Source organism: Fusarium redolens (assembly GCF_020744475.1).
Source record: "Fusarium redolens strain MPI-CAGE-AT-0023 chromosome Unknown BKA55scaffold_14, whole genome shotgun sequence".
Lineage (NCBI taxonomy): Eukaryota > Fungi > Ascomycota > Sordariomycetes > Hypocreales > Nectriaceae > Fusarium > Fusarium redolens.
In genome coordinates this window covers 1,099,326-1,113,729 of record NW_025763677.1, presented here as the reverse complement: position 1 = coordinate 1,113,729, position 14,404 = coordinate 1,099,326, and the positions used below count along the sequence as shown (strand labels likewise).

At 48.2% G+C, this 14,404-nt stretch overlaps 5 protein-coding genes across 5 annotated transcripts; 2 read left to right on the top strand and 3 right to left on the bottom strand.

Annotated features, from left to right (window-relative positions):
- Nucleotides 1-1,968: 1,968 nt before the first annotated feature.
- On the top strand, nt 1,969-2,844 carry BKA55DRAFT_596874 (aspartic peptidase domain-containing protein; the record flags this gene model as incomplete). Its single annotated transcript, XM_046196001.1, has 4 exons — nt 1,969-2,078; nt 2,112-2,307; nt 2,353-2,757; nt 2,806-2,844. The coding sequence occupies 4 exons, from the start codon at nt 1,969-1,971 to the stop codon at nt 2,842-2,844; spliced, it is 750 nt and encodes a 249-aa protein (XP_046046090.1).
- A 102-nt stretch (nt 2,845-2,946) lies between these two features.
- On the bottom strand, nt 2,947-6,728 carry BKA55DRAFT_577277 (uncharacterized protein). The gene is made up of 6 exons (XM_046193598.1): nt 6,158-6,728; nt 5,488-6,105; nt 5,259-5,427; nt 5,063-5,199; nt 4,820-5,013; nt 2,947-4,757 (listed from the first exon to the last, which is right to left on the bottom strand). The coding sequence occupies exons 1-6, from the start codon at nt 6,595-6,597 to the stop codon at nt 3,244-3,246; spliced, it is 3,072 nt and encodes a 1,023-aa protein (XP_046046089.1). The 5' UTR covers nt 6,598-6,728; the 3' UTR covers nt 2,947-3,243.
- Nucleotides 6,729-7,123: 395 nt separating this feature from the next.
- BKA55DRAFT_678616 (uncharacterized protein) lies at nt 7,124-9,372 on the bottom strand. The gene is made up of 2 exons (XM_046198148.1): nt 9,262-9,372; nt 7,124-9,207 (listed from the first exon to the last, which is right to left on the bottom strand). The coding sequence occupies exons 1-2, from the start codon at nt 9,288-9,290 to the stop codon at nt 7,194-7,196; spliced, it is 2,043 nt and encodes a 680-aa protein (XP_046046088.1). The 5' UTR covers nt 9,291-9,372; the 3' UTR covers nt 7,124-7,193.
- A 237-nt stretch (nt 9,373-9,609) lies between these two features.
- BKA55DRAFT_650369 (OPT family small oligopeptide transporter) lies at nt 9,610-12,536 on the bottom strand. The gene is made up of 4 exons (XM_046197297.1): nt 11,495-12,536; nt 11,376-11,442; nt 10,063-11,324; nt 9,610-10,006 (listed from the first exon to the last, which is right to left on the bottom strand). The coding sequence occupies exons 1-4, from the start codon at nt 12,272-12,274 to the stop codon at nt 9,809-9,811; spliced, it is 2,307 nt and encodes a 768-aa protein (XP_046046087.1). The 5' UTR covers nt 12,275-12,536; the 3' UTR covers nt 9,610-9,808.
- Nucleotides 12,537-12,570: 34 nt separating this feature from the next.
- BKA55DRAFT_118520 (FAD dependent oxidoreductase) lies at nt 12,571-14,375 on the top strand. The gene is made up of 4 exons (XM_046184767.1): nt 12,571-12,884; nt 12,938-13,157; nt 13,210-13,759; nt 13,815-14,375. Exons 1-4 carry the CDS (start codon nt 12,829-12,831, stop codon nt 14,303-14,305), a joined length of 1,317 nt encoding a protein of 438 aa, XP_046046086.1. The 5' UTR covers nt 12,571-12,828; the 3' UTR covers nt 14,306-14,375.
- The last annotated feature ends 29 nt before the right edge of the window (nt 14,376-14,404 follow it).

Below are 14,404 nucleotides of genomic sequence, written 5' to 3'. Positions count from 1 at the left end.
TTAACCACGAGAAGCGAGAAAGACCCCGCAGGTGCCATCTGTGAACTTTGACACCAAGCCGTGGAACGGAACCTTGATCTTGCCGTGAGCACCGAACTCCACAGCGATGTAACCAACGTTGCGCTTAGAATCAGCGTACTTGCAATCGACGACGAAGCATCGCTGGCCAAAACCAGGTTCCTTTGCGACGCTGAAACCGCGCAAGACAGGAGCCATGGTCTTATCAGTGAGGTACCAGTTCGCGACACCTGTGTCCAGCAGCACGGGAACACCGACGCTCTTTTTGCCGTAAGACTCTTTTGTATGGTTATTACCCTTGGTGAGGACGACCTCGACAGAAGTGACGTTGACCGAGTTAGTCTGGCCACCACTGAGTTCGAGGTTGAACGGGTTCACCATGGGAACAGTGATGAGGTCGCCGTCAATCTTTGCCTTGTCGTAGGCGCCACCAGGGAGCATCTTGGCGTTGGCAGCTTTCTTGTCATCGGGTCCGAGGTAGATACTCGAAGCAATGTAGTTAATCTTGGAAGCATTCTTCAGCTCCGGCAGGAGGTACGAGGAGAACCTGTCGGTACATTTGGGACCGGCGGACTGGTACTAACGACAAACCTGTCTTTGTTAGCATCGTCTATGTGAGGTACTTCTCCTATCGTAGGATCTTACCAAGAATCGTATAAATGTCGCCGCTGAGTTTGTCTGGGAAGCTGTAATCAGACGTATAGCCAAAGTACATGTTCTTAGTTGAGACACCGCCCAAAACAACAGTGTCACTCAGGTAATCGCCCCGACCAACGTAGCCCAAGGCGTCCGCAAAACCAGTACCTTGATAGCGGGATGTTCTGCAACGATGGTTAGCGGCAGAAACTACAAGTCCAGAGGAACATACGAAGATGTTTTGTTGTTAAAAGTGCCAAATGTTTTGCAATTATTTCCCTCCTTTTTGCAGACCTCATTACGAGGGTCCAGGAAAGAATATCGCGGGCTGCCCGTGTCGATCTTGAGATACTCTGTCTGCGGTGGCGTGCCAACCTGGAGCTTGGCAAAATACGCCGTCAGGCCTTCATCTCGAGATAACGGGACGGAGATGACGCCGGTAGGAGTCTTGGTCGCAGCAGCGAGGCTGGGAAGAGCGATGGCCGCAGCGACGGCGGCCAAAGTAATGCGAGTCATAATCGATAGATACTTGGCGATGCCGTTGGTGTAAGACTGACTTGCCTGATGTTTAGCAGACTATATATAAACGGGTTGATCTACTCTAGAGTCTAGCCCCTGCTCATATGAAGTCATGAGGCCAAGACCGTTCGTCGATACGAGTTTCTTAGTGGAGCTCATTCCTGATCTGCCGCTCCTGCTGTTGTATCATTGGTGGTGGACCATTTGATAACCAGTTTTAGGAAATTAAATCGTATGCGGAACCCGGCACTTTAGCCATTCTCCCGCGGACAATCAAAGCGTTCAGGAACTATGTAACAGTAAAGAGAGAATACGAACGAAAACGACGCCGGCCCCTTGGGCATAAGGAAGCAAGAATTCCTATCTTCTTGTTACCTTTAGTTGCGTGCGAGGTTACCTCCTGGCATAGTCATACTCGACGACTGTTTTCGATATGTCTCTGAAACTCCTTCAATTGATTGCCGCTTTGGCTGCTTCTGCCAATGGCCTCTCCGTGCCAGATAGCCAAGACGCTTCCTTCAGCGTCGATGCCTTCACGTCATCCACACCAGAGGAATTTGACCCTGCCGCTGAGAGGCAGAGGCTTGAGGCAAAATTCCTTGCGACACACGACGACATCAAAGAGGCACGTAGCGTGAAGCAAGCAGGCTCTGTTAAAGTAAAGCCTTCCTCATCCGGCTTGTCCTTCTTCGTCTCCACCATCATCGGAAACCAGACGTTCAAGCTTATCTACGACACTGGCTCCGCCGATTTGTGAGTACCTCCCTCTTCAGCAGATCGTAGATCAAGACTAACATGCAACTTGTCAGATGGGTGTATTCCAACGAGTCATCCCCGTTCCAGAGCCTGGAGCACCCAACCTATGTCCCAACCTCATCCGCAGAGCTTCTCCACAACTACACGTGGTCCATCAAGTAAGCCGGCGGCCAAGAGATCAGCGGCGTTGTCTTCACCGACACCGTCAAGGCAGGCCCCGTCGTAGCGCACAAGCAGGCCGTCCAGGCTGCTACTGTCATCCCATTCGAGTTCTCCTCTGACGACATTCTTGGTCTTGCGTTCAGCGCCATCAACACCGTCGAGCCCAAGAAGCAAAAGACCTTCTTCGATACTGTTCTTCCGACTCTGAAGAAGAAGGTGTTTGCTGCGAATCTTAGGGTTGATGGTAAGCCGGCGACTTAGGATTTTGGATACATCGACGACTCCAAGTTCAAGGGGAAAATCGCCTACACTCCCGTCGTCAGCAAAAGTCACTGGTCGATGAACGTAAGCTCCTACGCCGTGAGCAAAGTCTCATTCGTCAACAGCAAGAAACATGTGGGCGAGGTCATCGTCGACTCAGGCACCGCCCTTGTATACCTCCCCGATGGTGTTGTCAACGACTACTACAGCCATGTCAAAGGTTATAAATTCGAACAAGGAGGCTCACACACGTTTCCATGCAATAGCACTATTCCCGACTTCCATTTCAAGATCGACAGCACAATACTCTCTGTTCTGGGACGAGATGTCAACTATACTGTATATGACCCGGCTAATCGCATCTGTGTTGGAGCGATTGCAACTCAGCTAAACAACAAATACTCGGTACTGGGAAGTTTGTTCATGAAGAACTACTATGTTGTTCATAGTCAGGAGGACGCTACCCCGAAGCTTGGCTTTGCCTCGCATTGATACCCCTATGTGATTCCTGGTCGAGCAGTTAACCAAGCATTTTCGTTTTGTTCGCTCAAATTTGATGCTGAGATGTCTCATCAGTTGCTTCAAACGTCAATTGGGCTCTTAATGTCTCTTATATTTACATGATGGATTCTCCATCGGCTTCTGGTCTATGCTATCAACTTTAAGGGTCTTTAGGGTTTCGTCTCGGTGATATTGATATGTCTGCTTAAGAACGTCGAAAAAAAAAATGCAATGCTCAGCATCTTCTGATGATTGAGAGGGTCCTTATATCCCTATGCCATTCCGTTACCTGTTTTTCTCCACCCTAGTAAAACGACTTACTCATCAATTTCGCCATCATTTTCATACCCATCTTCGCTTTCTATCACCTCATCCCAACTGGAGTCGGAGCTATTCTTCAGAATCTACTAATACCACACCAGCAGCGAGTAGTCCAAGCCTATATTCATCCGCCGGAGACGCATCCATTTCTTTCACCACTTCCAGCATTCTCTGACTATAGTACCCTACTAGGAAGTCCGTCACTGACTCATTTCGATCTTGGAACTCTCTTTGGAATTCTCCATCGAGATCGTCAAGCTTTTCCAGCAAAAGCCTGTCTTCGTCCAATACTTCCGCCCTTTCATCCTCATCTAATTCTTTCATTCCCGGGCTTGAGTCAATCCAGGCGCAAGGCCCAACGTGCCTGATTCCCAGGAGTTCCATTGTAATTATGTGGACAGCACATCTGGCTAGATAGGACGTGTCGACACTGGTTGCTGTGTTTTCAATCAGATCGACTAGAAGACAGATCTTCCTAATTCTTTTGGCCTTCCAAGCGAACGAGGATAATTCATCAGCCGTGAATCCGGAAAACAAAGATGCCAAAGGTCGGTTGAAGACACCTGATACGCAGGGGCATGGTAGATCGGACTCCATCTTGCTGTTGCATATTTTGGTAATAACCAGACTAATTCCTTCCCTTTCCCAAAGGTATGGCGGGTTGCGGTCGGGGCAACTAAGGAAACGAACTAGAATCGTACCAATTCTTCCTCCAAAATCATGTAATGCCGTTGTCTGGAAGCCGTCAGTCACGTATTCCAGCTTGAGATCATGCTTCATCAGCCAATCCAGGTAAGTAGTCTCTAAGTCGAATATGCCTCCCACAGGAGTAAAATTACGAACTCTAACGCGTGTTAGAAGTGGCCTGATACCACCCTCATCTGAAGGTCTAATGCTGAACTCATCGGCCAATGAACAGATTTCTGGAGGGAGCGGGTGTTCAAATAAGCCCCCGGAGTAGTAGTTTGAATGAAAGGGCTTGAGGCCACAGCTGATCTCAAATCCCTGCTTTCTCAATTCATCAGAGCGTGACTGTAATTCCTCCCACAGGAAGGCCGCAGTAGCGTCAGGGACAGAATCAACCGTGACTCCATACCACTCTATGACTTTAGAGGGTAGCATTGCGAGAGAAAGATCTCGCAGTCGCCGCCGCCGATCTTCTAAATGCTTGAACAATAGTTTTCTGCATCTCAATGAACACTCTTTCAAGTATCGTGATAACATTAAATGAGCCGGGAGGCAACAGTCGGCCTCTAGGAGCAGTTGGACAGAAACAGCGCAATGACAGTCCTGGCAAAGCATCCACTTGTCTGCTTGGGTACATCTTTTCCCACTCAACTCTATTGCAAGCTCTAGAGGACTGACACGTATTAATTCACTGTCGCACAGTATAGATACAGCCTGACTTTGTTGCAGAAGCAAGCTGAGCCCTTCTGGCCAGGTGATGCTAACGTGCAATATGTTACGTTCATACATATCTGACTCCAGAATACCTGGAGGAAGTTGGTCGCCCATTGTAATGGCCTCGAGCTTTTGCCGGTCTCGCTGCATAACTGCCCGGAAGATGTCACTGAATCCATAGGCTAGATTATATTTTTTTTTTAGCTGTACGTGATTTGAAAAGACATGGAAAGCATCGGATTACCTTCGGCGATCTCGGGGTACTCGCCCCAAACGTGCAATGAATCAGTTTTTAATATCTCCCCAGCATCCCAGTACCTGGGTTCGCTATGGGCGATGTCTTCAACACAGAAGGATGTATCGAGTTTTGCTATGAAGTTATACAACGGAGGGAGCGTTGCTAAGGTGTGGGGTTTCCACAAATTCCTAAGAATTGTTCTGGTTTGTGTAAGTCAAGTCAAGTAGGAATGAGTTCTGGAGTTACTACCCTTGGTAAAAACCGGAAGCAGTAATTGGCACCCCAAGGTCAAACATGTATGACAGAAGCGAGCGAATCGATTCAAAAAGGTCCTCGAAACTTAATCCCTCTTCTAAAACCAAATAGATTAGTTGTCCCCGATAGAGCTCAAGATTCTGTTAACATAAAAGCGTCTCGCGTGTTCATAACTAGAATAGGAACTCACATCCATGCATCTATGGGCGATGTTGTTCCCATTATCATCTACGTCAAACGGTGACGCAGCGCCTGAGGTATAAATAGTTCTTAACTTCTTGAGTAAAATCGAGATCTCTTCTCGTAGACTGAGAGGAGGATAGTCGTCCTCTTGGTACAGAAGATAAGGATGATTAGACCTGACACGAGAATCAGTAATCTGTAACCCGATGGAAACAGGAGAACGATGACTGTTTTACCTTGCGACCTCGTACTTCCATCCGAGGTCAATAAAGGCTTGAAAAGCCGGGCTTGATTTTACAACGTTGCATGGCTGTATCCCGAAGGAAACATTGTATGCCCCGGCAGGATAATCTCGAGTCAGTGACATAGACAAACTTCGAGAAAGCCAATACCGAAGACCAAGATAAGTAAACGTAGTCTTTGACGTCTGGAGTGATTTACTAAAGAAAATGCAACCAGGACGATGATGTTGTCGTTTATGCTCTTGTTTCGAGATGACCAAAACTCCCCAGGTTCGATCAACGTAGGATGATTGTCGACAAATAGAACTGGGAGGGTCGGAACAAGTACATTCCGGATCATTCAGTCGTATCATCACTGCTTCTTCCTTCTGGGAATTTTGCAGATAGCGAGGTTTTACAACGACGTCAGAACTATGGCTGCTGGTGGCGAGGAAGTTTTCTTGGGCGTGTCGAGACATCGTTGCCATCTCCATTTCAGTGCGTTGAAGAGCTGGAACGATGCTGTCGAGTCGCCTGGCAATGGTGCTCAGCATGTTGTGCGTGATGCTATCGTTAGCATTAGTGTAGTTTTTCAAAACCTGCAAATCTTCGCTAATTCCAATGTTGATGTCACTTTTTTTTAATTAGCAAGAGCAGAACTGTCATGCTAGTAGAAGTTCCTTACAGGTTGAAGTTTTGTACGAAACTGCTTAACGCCGCATTGGCCTTAGAAAGCTGGTCTTGAAGTTGAATCAACTTCTTCTGATCAAATGGATACCGAGCTATCATCACTTGCTTTCTCCATTTTCCTTTCACGTCAGACAGGCCCTCGGCTCTAGTAAGGTCCAACATCATTTGCTGTAGAGTTATGAGTTGGGACATGCAATTAGCTAGACCTTGATTGACTCCATTGGCAGATAAGGCATGGCGGTGGCCAAGCTTTAACGTGCTTGACTGGATGATGCAGATATTAGATTGCAAAAGAGCAAGGCTTTGAGCTGCGTTTTCGATATCTTGGTGTCGATCTTGGATGGCGCTAAAATAATTGTGAAGACCACCACAGAGAGTCAGGCCAAGAGATACAAGGCCAGCGACACCGCTGGCGATGGATAACGGGTCGGCCATGTCGATATTGACAAGTTTGCAGAAGGAACAACGGAGCGGGTGAGACGAAGCGGGGAATATGAGTGTTGAGTATGAGTGGCTTGCTGTAAGGCGCAGCCAAGGCAGACAGACGCTCAGATCATGCTATCAATCAAAACGTGCCAACACATCAGCCCCCCCTGTAGCAATTTGAAACCCCAAGAAGAGTGAGAGCCAAGCATTTAAAGCTGTTAGTGGAAATTCTCGAGCAAGGGTTATGAGGATGAGGATGCAAAACGCTTTTTTCCTTTTCTCTCCTCATTATGCCTGCTCAATGAAACTGGCTGATTCTTGATAATATGAGGGAGAGAAATGGCTAAGTCTTGGGTGAGGCTGTGGCAAGCCTTGAAGTCAAGTAGGGCTTGCAAGCGTTGCGTCACCAGCCTCCACTTGGTGGCAACACAGAGACATGAGACATCACCAACTGCGCCGAAGATTGTACCAAATGAAATGACAGATCAGAACATGAGGCCGAAAGTTTATTTATAGACAAGGAAAATAAATTTCAGTCTGGTACTCCTCTTTTATGGGCGTAATGTCCCTCCCAGCTTCATAAGTTCATAATACCAGTAGAGCAACTAAATGACGACAACCCTTACGCGCCCAAAGTTCAAAGCCAGAGCATAACGTGTATCTATCCTACCATCTCTATGAGAGGCAGCCCTCACTGCTGGAAAGAAGGTCCCAGGTCGTCTGTAAGTATAACAAACCGTAGTCTCAACAGATTGTGCAACCTCTCCAAAGCTCTTGTTGACAAAGTGGCCTGTCCCTTCAAAATCCCACTCCAAGGAAACGATTTTTCCTGCACCGGGAGGAACTTCCACGCTTACTTTAAACGTAACTATTGCCCCCGTTTTGATCTCAACTCGCTTTCCGCCGTTAACGCTGAGGTCTACAACAGGTTGGAGACCCTTCCTCTCAGAAGCTCTGGCAGGAAGTTGCACCTGGGAGTTACTAATGGTATAATTGGTTGGAGTGCTTGGATTTGTCCCTGTTTCGCACCAAACACTCAAGTCTCGTAGTTGCTGCTCATAAAGGCCCGTGAAGTCCACAACTTGAGAGCTCTTGAAAGTCCCAATACTGCCCATTTGATGATCCGCATTCTCACTAAAATAAAGACGAAACTTATCATCGGCATCATCCCCATATACCTTTCTGACTTCGTTCTTATAACAATCTGCATGCCACGGAAACGCGTCAACGTCCAAAAGATTATCCATGACAATCATCTTGCCGTTGAACTTGCCCGAAAACGTAGCGCCACCACTAGCAGACCTTGCTATCTGCTCTGCCACTAGTACAGAGCGCTGGGGATATATAGGGTCTCCGTTGGAATCACGGAGATAATCGTATCCGTAGAAGCCTGAGCGCTTGGGGACTGAGTACCGATGGAGTGCGTGCATGGCGAGAAACATTCGGTTACCTATGCGGACTTGAGTACCTTGCTGGAGAAGAGAGAGGACGGTGGCATCATTGCCGTGGTGAAGAGTGACAGTTTTGGTGTCACTGTCATCACGACCCTTAGCAGTGACTTTGCCAAGTGCTTTGTCGTCTTTGGAGAGAATGATGATATCCAGCCAGTAAGTTCGCGCTGATTCGGGTGCCTTGTCGAGGATGAGCTCAACAGGAATATCGTTGGCGTCACGTTTGATAGATGTAATCGAGGTCTTGTAGTCAACCATCTCCTTGCGTAATATCTCGCCCAGCTTCGACTTCTCGTTACCCAAGTATCCAGGCTGGTTCCAGAAGTCATCCACATAGGTGGGATCCATTTTTATCACAGTTGCCCCAGATACAGTCCTAATTGACTCCCAAAGTGACTCAGAGGCTCCAGTATCGTGGAAGCTCTCCCACGCTTTGATAGGGACACCAAGGGCCGTGGCCTCTTGAAACGCTGTTCTCTCGATGGAGTTCAAGCTGGAGTAGAAATTACCACTGCCACCAGGCCTGAGCGCGTCTTCAATCTCACAAATCTTATTCTGAAGAACAAGACCTGCTAGAGCACGGATGGACCAGTTGTTGATAGAGACTGGCACAGCTTGGACCAGGGTTAAGGCACCAGACCATATACCAATCGTATTCTCCATCGCTCCAACAGTGACAAGAGATCCACCGCTACCTCCGTAGATATACCCATGGATCTTATTGGTCTTGGGCTTGTAATACTCCCGTGCAATCATCATGCCAAACTTTGCTGCAGCTGCATCACCACGGTACGTTGGACAACCAGAAGCACGAACGGTATATCCTCCACTCTCTGCACCAAAGCCAATCTCTCGATCAGATGCGGTTGAGTTCTGTAGTGGGTAGACGAGTTGGAAGAAGCGACCCTTCCATCCATTATGGGGGAGGTAAATGTTGAAGTCTACAGATGTCCCTTCGAAATGACCTGAAAGTCTACGGTGAGGAACCGGCAGCGTCTCGTGAGTCTCGTTGTCGATTATGGGCTGGGAGTAGAGAGGATCGCTGCAGTCTTCAGTGATTTTCCAGACTCCATCGACTTGGGTGCAGGGATCGCCGATGAGCTTTGATGAGGTTGGCAAGTCCGGAGGCGAAGGCGGCAGGACGCTTTGTGCCGTGTTAAGACAAGTCCTAGAGATGACAGTTAGCAGTTTTCCACTACGCATTACAAAGTCAAGGACATACAAAGCTGTAAGAATGTTCAAAGGTACCATTATTGATGAGTTTTCAAGTGACGAAAGACTCAACGGTGTAAAACCAAGAAGAATAGGGGTTTTATCTGATCATTGATTGTTTTTCTCAAGGCTTATATACATGGCTATCTCGGATAGCTCGGGCCTTGATGAGCGTACTGATACGCGGAGTAAGTGTCCCAATTGAAACTAGCGTTGGCTTACTCGTCGTATTTTCCCGAAAATTATTTCATTGGACACCGTTCGGAACCTAGCGTCAGCAACGTTTATTCCGGGCAATCAGAGGCGAAATGAACCATCGATTGAAGACCAACCAACTATGGTAGTGTAATCAGACTGAGGGGTTAATAGAAGCTTCAGCCACGACACAAAGGCAAAGACCAACAGCGACTGTCCAAGCGTATCTATGGCATATTTTGACGGGATATCGGAAGCCAAGGCTTTTCGCAATAAACTCCGTTTGTCTCTCAGGCTAACAATTAAATTAAATAACATTACAAACACCAAAACACGTGGCAAATTGAATCACCAAACATCGCTCAATTCCAAGCAGATGGTCCAAACGTCTCATTCGTGCCCAGCTTCCTCCATGGAGTACCCAGACCATCCGCAGTCGTGCCCTGAACATTATTTCCCCACCAACTGAGACTAACCCCAGGAAAGACGAGGGCGAAGAAGATCACGATAGCCGAAACTGCGAGGCCAGAATCCAGCGCCGCGGAGAGGACGTAGTTGTACTGCCTTGTGTTAGCCATGATGCGCGTCGACGGGGAATTTCGCTTCTTGAACTCACCTTTGCCCACCAATGCGGATACTTTCCCCGAATCCACTTGTTGAAAATGAATGAAACTGCAAAAGCAGAACTGTAGTTGATGCCGGTAGCGGGAGGCACGTTTCCGGTTCCAGCGAAGAAAAGAGGCCAGTGAAGATTAGATAGCAACTTGTTGTTGGGAAACTTCCGCTTCAAAAAGAAAGTCACTACTGGCAGGAGAATTCCAATCCAGAATAGGTGTAACAGTCCTGAGTAGATCTTGCCCACGCTGTATAGCCTGGCTGGACCAACAGCTCCCCAGACGATGCTGGAAGAGAAGTTGACGCGACCCTGAGGACAGGTGTATTTGTTGGGCTGGTCACTCTCACAAATGTCCTTGACATGGTGCAACATCCAGAGAACAACGGCGTTTTGGGTAAGAGATCCAACGATGCAGGCCGTCAACTGTGCGACAAACAGGGTGCGACGGGGAATCTTCATGTAAAGACCAAGCTTCATGTCCGAAGCAAAAATCATAGCCTGGCTGAGTCCAGTGTAGGCGTAGAACTTGAAGATAAGCATAACAACTGGCTTTCCAGGAATGGCGTATCCTGAGATGATCTCGCCAAGAACGGTGAGAACGTTACTGTTGAGGTTTGCCACGGCATAGACGCTCCCAGTGGGGATTAGATAGAACGCAGCGAGACCGAAGGCCAAGAAGACACCCCAAACAGGCATTTGGGTGTCGTACACTTCTTGTACCATGATGGTGAGACCAAGTACGATAGCGGTCAATGCGGCGTACCACCACCAGGGAGCGTCGGGGTATCTCTCAATCAGCCGAGCATGAATATCCTTCTTTCGCTGTGGATTGAAAGCGCCGACGATCTGCTTCCAGTAATTGAGAAAGATGTATGTAGGAACGCAAGTCATTGTCGCAAAAGAGATACCATAGCTGAGAGCGAAGGTAACAGGCATGAAGATGGGGCTGTAGGCCTTGTACTCTTCCGGCGAGAAGTTGCCGTGATGATCAACAACGCGCGAGGCGTTGAAGACATTTCCGGTGTTATCGTAGATGTCACCTCCAGAGAATGGCAGATAAGCTGTGTACCAAGTGTTTGTGTAGTACAGAATTGGCGTGACGAGCGCGAAGAGGATGAGCCACCCGGCGAAGACGTTAGCTTGTGCCCAGAAGGGAACGACGAGGGGAGAGCCGTTGTATGCGATTTGGGACCAGTCAAACGTGGTGGGGATATAGGCTAGGCCGGTTGACATGCCGAAGAGGTTGTTGACGATGATGTTGTCTATCAGAGGTCAGTACGCAATGATATGAGTTAGTTGGGGGATGAGCTTACTTGGTGCAGCCCAGCAGATGAAGGCAAAGGTGCTTAGGCCAGTGAAAAGGAATCCAGGGAGCCAATACTGGCATTATTAGCGAGCGTTCACATCGAAAGAGACTTGTCTGATGACTCACCCATAGCCAACCACCAGCAAAGACGTAGACAAAAAACCGATACCTCGAGATACTCCATCCATCAGCCTTCGGGTTCGCTCTCCCATGCAAAGTCTGAAACAGCGCAGCATTGGCAAGTGTCGAGGGCCAAACCATATGCGGCGGCTCAACAATAAACCTGTACGCCATACCAGCCATTCCAAGACCAAAAAGCTGCATAGTAAGTGCAAGCAGGAACTGATACCCAACAGGAGTCTTCAACCCCAAGAACGCAGGCGCAACTTGCGCTTGAATAATATCCGTCGCCCAAGACGGTCCAAACGAAAGGTTCGACATGATAGTGATAAGCGCATGCTCCTTGATGTTAAAGTGATGATCAGGATTAAGCGCAATCTCCCTCCCGAAAACCCTAACCCTCATGATAGGCAGTGCATGCGCAAGCGCCCTCCCAGCTGGATAAGCGACCAACTGTGCAACAAGCGACGAGATAGTGACACTAGGATATCTCATCGAAAAGAATTGATTGATCCCGGTGCCAAGGATCGTAAACAAAAGACCTAGCGTCCACGCACGGAGCGTGTTAACAGGCATAGAAGGATCATCGACATTGGGGACATTGGCTCTGACTTCTGGTTGGGGTGAGTTGTCGGAGTCAATGTCGTAGTCTTCGTCTATGCCGCTGATGGCGAAGGCAGTGGCTTTGTCGGGGTTGTCGATGATTTCTTCTGATGTGCCTTCGATGGTACCATCTTCTTGTCTTGAAGGTTCAAGGTTATCTGCGTATTCGACCTTGGGTGCCATGATGGCGACTCAGTCAAAAGACGAAAGGGAGAATTGAGGAGAGGAATGTATGCCGATGCAACATTTCTTGGCGCGAAGTCGTCGGCATTTTATAAATTTGTCTTATCGCGAGTCAAGTCACATTCGATGCTACTCCCCTCCCCGGATTTCGGCAAACGTTAGTTTATCAAATCTGGAGCATCCCCTCACACAAGAAGAAGGTCCAAGCGATGCTGTCATTTGAGCTAGTTTTTAATTGGCCGCCGGATCATCAGGTCCTTAGCTTCGGGGTTATGGGAGAATAATTACTACCCTACCTTATCTTGACACTTTTTAACTATCGACTAATTCTGATTGAGGGTTGCCACTTTCGAACGATAAAGTAATGTTTTTTGCGGGGTAATTGAGTGAAGGAAGGTCCAGCCTTGATTTGTCACGAGATATCGTATCAGCTCCGGTTACGGGGATTGCGTCGATGATAAAACGGCCAACTTCAACGTCTGATAGCATCTTTCTGTTCTCAAACCTTATCTCTCGTCTTTTTACAGCTTAGTTTGAAGTTGGTTCTCTCAACTATGGCTCGTGCGGTGGCACCACTAAACAAGGACTCCTCCATCCTCATCATCGGAGCGTAGGTAATCCCGACTATTGCACTGCCTACCCATCGCTTATTGATACTCCTAGGGGCACATTCGGTATCAGCACAGCTTATCACCTGGCTAAGCGTGGCTATACCAACATCACTTGTATCGACCGGCACCCATGGCCAAGTCTAGACTCTGCTGGTCATGACTTGAACAAAGTGATGCGTACTGAATACGATGAACCACTTTACACGCGACTCGCTTTAGAAGCCCTTGAAGCATGGAGGGATCCGAAATGGCATGACGTGTTTTTCGAAACGGTAAATAACTGTTCCTGTTTGCCGTCCTGTCGAGTTGAACTAACAAGCGCAGGGACGTATCACAACTACGATGGGCGACAAGAAGGCCGAGCACTTCCTTGAGAAGTCTTATGAGAACCTCAAGAAGGAAGGCAAAGCGAAGAATCTGGAGCTCATCAGCGGCAGAGACGAGATTGTCAAACGTGTTCCCCAACTGAAGAATGCCGTCGGGATCGAGAACTGGAAAGGTCTCTACAACAGTCTCGGTGGTTGGGTTCACGCTCGAAAAGCCCTTGAGAAATGGGCATTTGAGTCTGAGAAGACGGGCGTCAAATTCGTCTCAGGCAATGGCGGTACAATGACTGGTCTTGAGCTAGATACTTCCGGCTTGATGACGGGAATCCGTGTCGCTTCTGGTGAGGTTCTTCATGCAGACCACTACATTCTCAGCACAGGTGCTGCATCACCACAACTACTACCCGAGCTGTCACAACAGCTTTGGTCAAAGTGCTGGACCTTGGGTCATATCCAGCTTACTGATGAAGAAGCTGCCGAGTGGAAAGGAGTTCCGGTGATTGACAACTACGAGCTTGGGTTCATGTTTGAACCAGATCCAGATACAAGTCGGTTACACTTCGCATGATGCCCAATATTACCCGATTACTGACGAAGATGCAGAGTTGATTAAGATCTGCGACAACAACCCTGGCTATCAATACCAAAAAGGCACTTTCGTCGACGAGAACGGCAAGACAACTCACTACTCCATCCCCCGCTACTCGAGCGACCATCCACAAGACGGCATCCCCCGTGAAGCCGGAGTCGCCATCAGAAAATTCATCAACACCGTCATGCCTCAATTCTCGGACCGTCCTCTTCTCGATACACGTGTATGCTGGTGCACTGATTCGCCCGATGCACACTGGCTGATCGATCTCCATCCCAAACATAAAGCTCTTCTTCTTGCAACGGGGGATTCTGGACATGCGTTCAAGATGTTTCCAATTATTGGGAAGTATATCGCTGATGCGTTGGAAGGTCGTGAGACGGGATTGAGGAAGGAATGGGCTTATGGGGGACGCGTTGCGAAGCCGACTTCGCATAGACCTGATACTGAGATTAAGGACCTGAGGGATGTCATGGGTCTCAGAACTGAAACGAAGCTGTAGACTATCTTATACTTAAACTACTTGAAGTCCTTGGTGAAAGAGAATATCTATGAGGCTGGTGAGATGTAGAATTCATGTGTTCTCATCCTATGTACGCCA

Bases quoted from the DNA above. Each gene is read 5' to 3' on its own strand.
- BKA55DRAFT_678616 (XM_046198148.1), bottom strand. From the start codon at position 9,290: ATGGTACCTTTGAACATTCTTACAGCTTT. The intron at 9,208-9,261 runs GTATGTCCTTGA...TGTCATCTCTAG, and splicing joins TTGAACATTCTTACAGCTTT to GACTTGTCTTAACACGGCAC.
- BKA55DRAFT_118520 (XM_046184767.1), top strand. From the start codon at position 12,829: ATGGCTCGTGCGGTGGCACCACTAAACAAGGACTCCTCCATCCTCATC. The intron at 13,158-13,209 runs GTAAATAACTGT...TAACAAGCGCAG, and splicing joins ATGACGTGTTTTTCGAAACG to GGACGTATCACAACTACGAT. The intron at 13,760-13,814 runs GTCGGTTACACT...ACGAAGATGCAG, and splicing joins TGAACCAGATCCAGATACAA to AGTTGATTAAGATCTGCGAC.
- BKA55DRAFT_650369 (XM_046197297.1), bottom strand. From the start codon at position 12,274: ATGGCACCCAAGGTCGAATACGCAGATAACCTTGAACCTTCAAGACAA. The intron at 11,443-11,494 runs GTGAGTCATCAG...TAATAATGCCAG, and splicing joins TTGCTGGTGGTTGGCTATGG to TATTGGCTCCCTGGATTCCT. The intron at 10,007-10,062 runs GTGAGTTCAAGA...AACACAAGGCAG, and splicing joins ATCCGCATTGGTGGGCAAAG to TACAACTACGTCCTCTCCGC.
- BKA55DRAFT_577277 (XM_046193598.1), bottom strand. From the start codon at position 6,597: ATGGCCGACCCGTTATCCATCGCCAGCGGTGTCGCTGGCCTTGTATCT. The intron at 6,106-6,157 runs GTAAGGAACTTC...ATTAAAAAAAAG, and splicing joins TTCGTACAAAACTTCAACCT to TGACATCAACATTGGAATTA. The intron at 5,200-5,258 runs GTGAGTTCCTAT...CAGAATCTTGAG, and splicing joins TCGCCCATAGATGCATGGAT to CTCTATCGGGGACAACTAAT.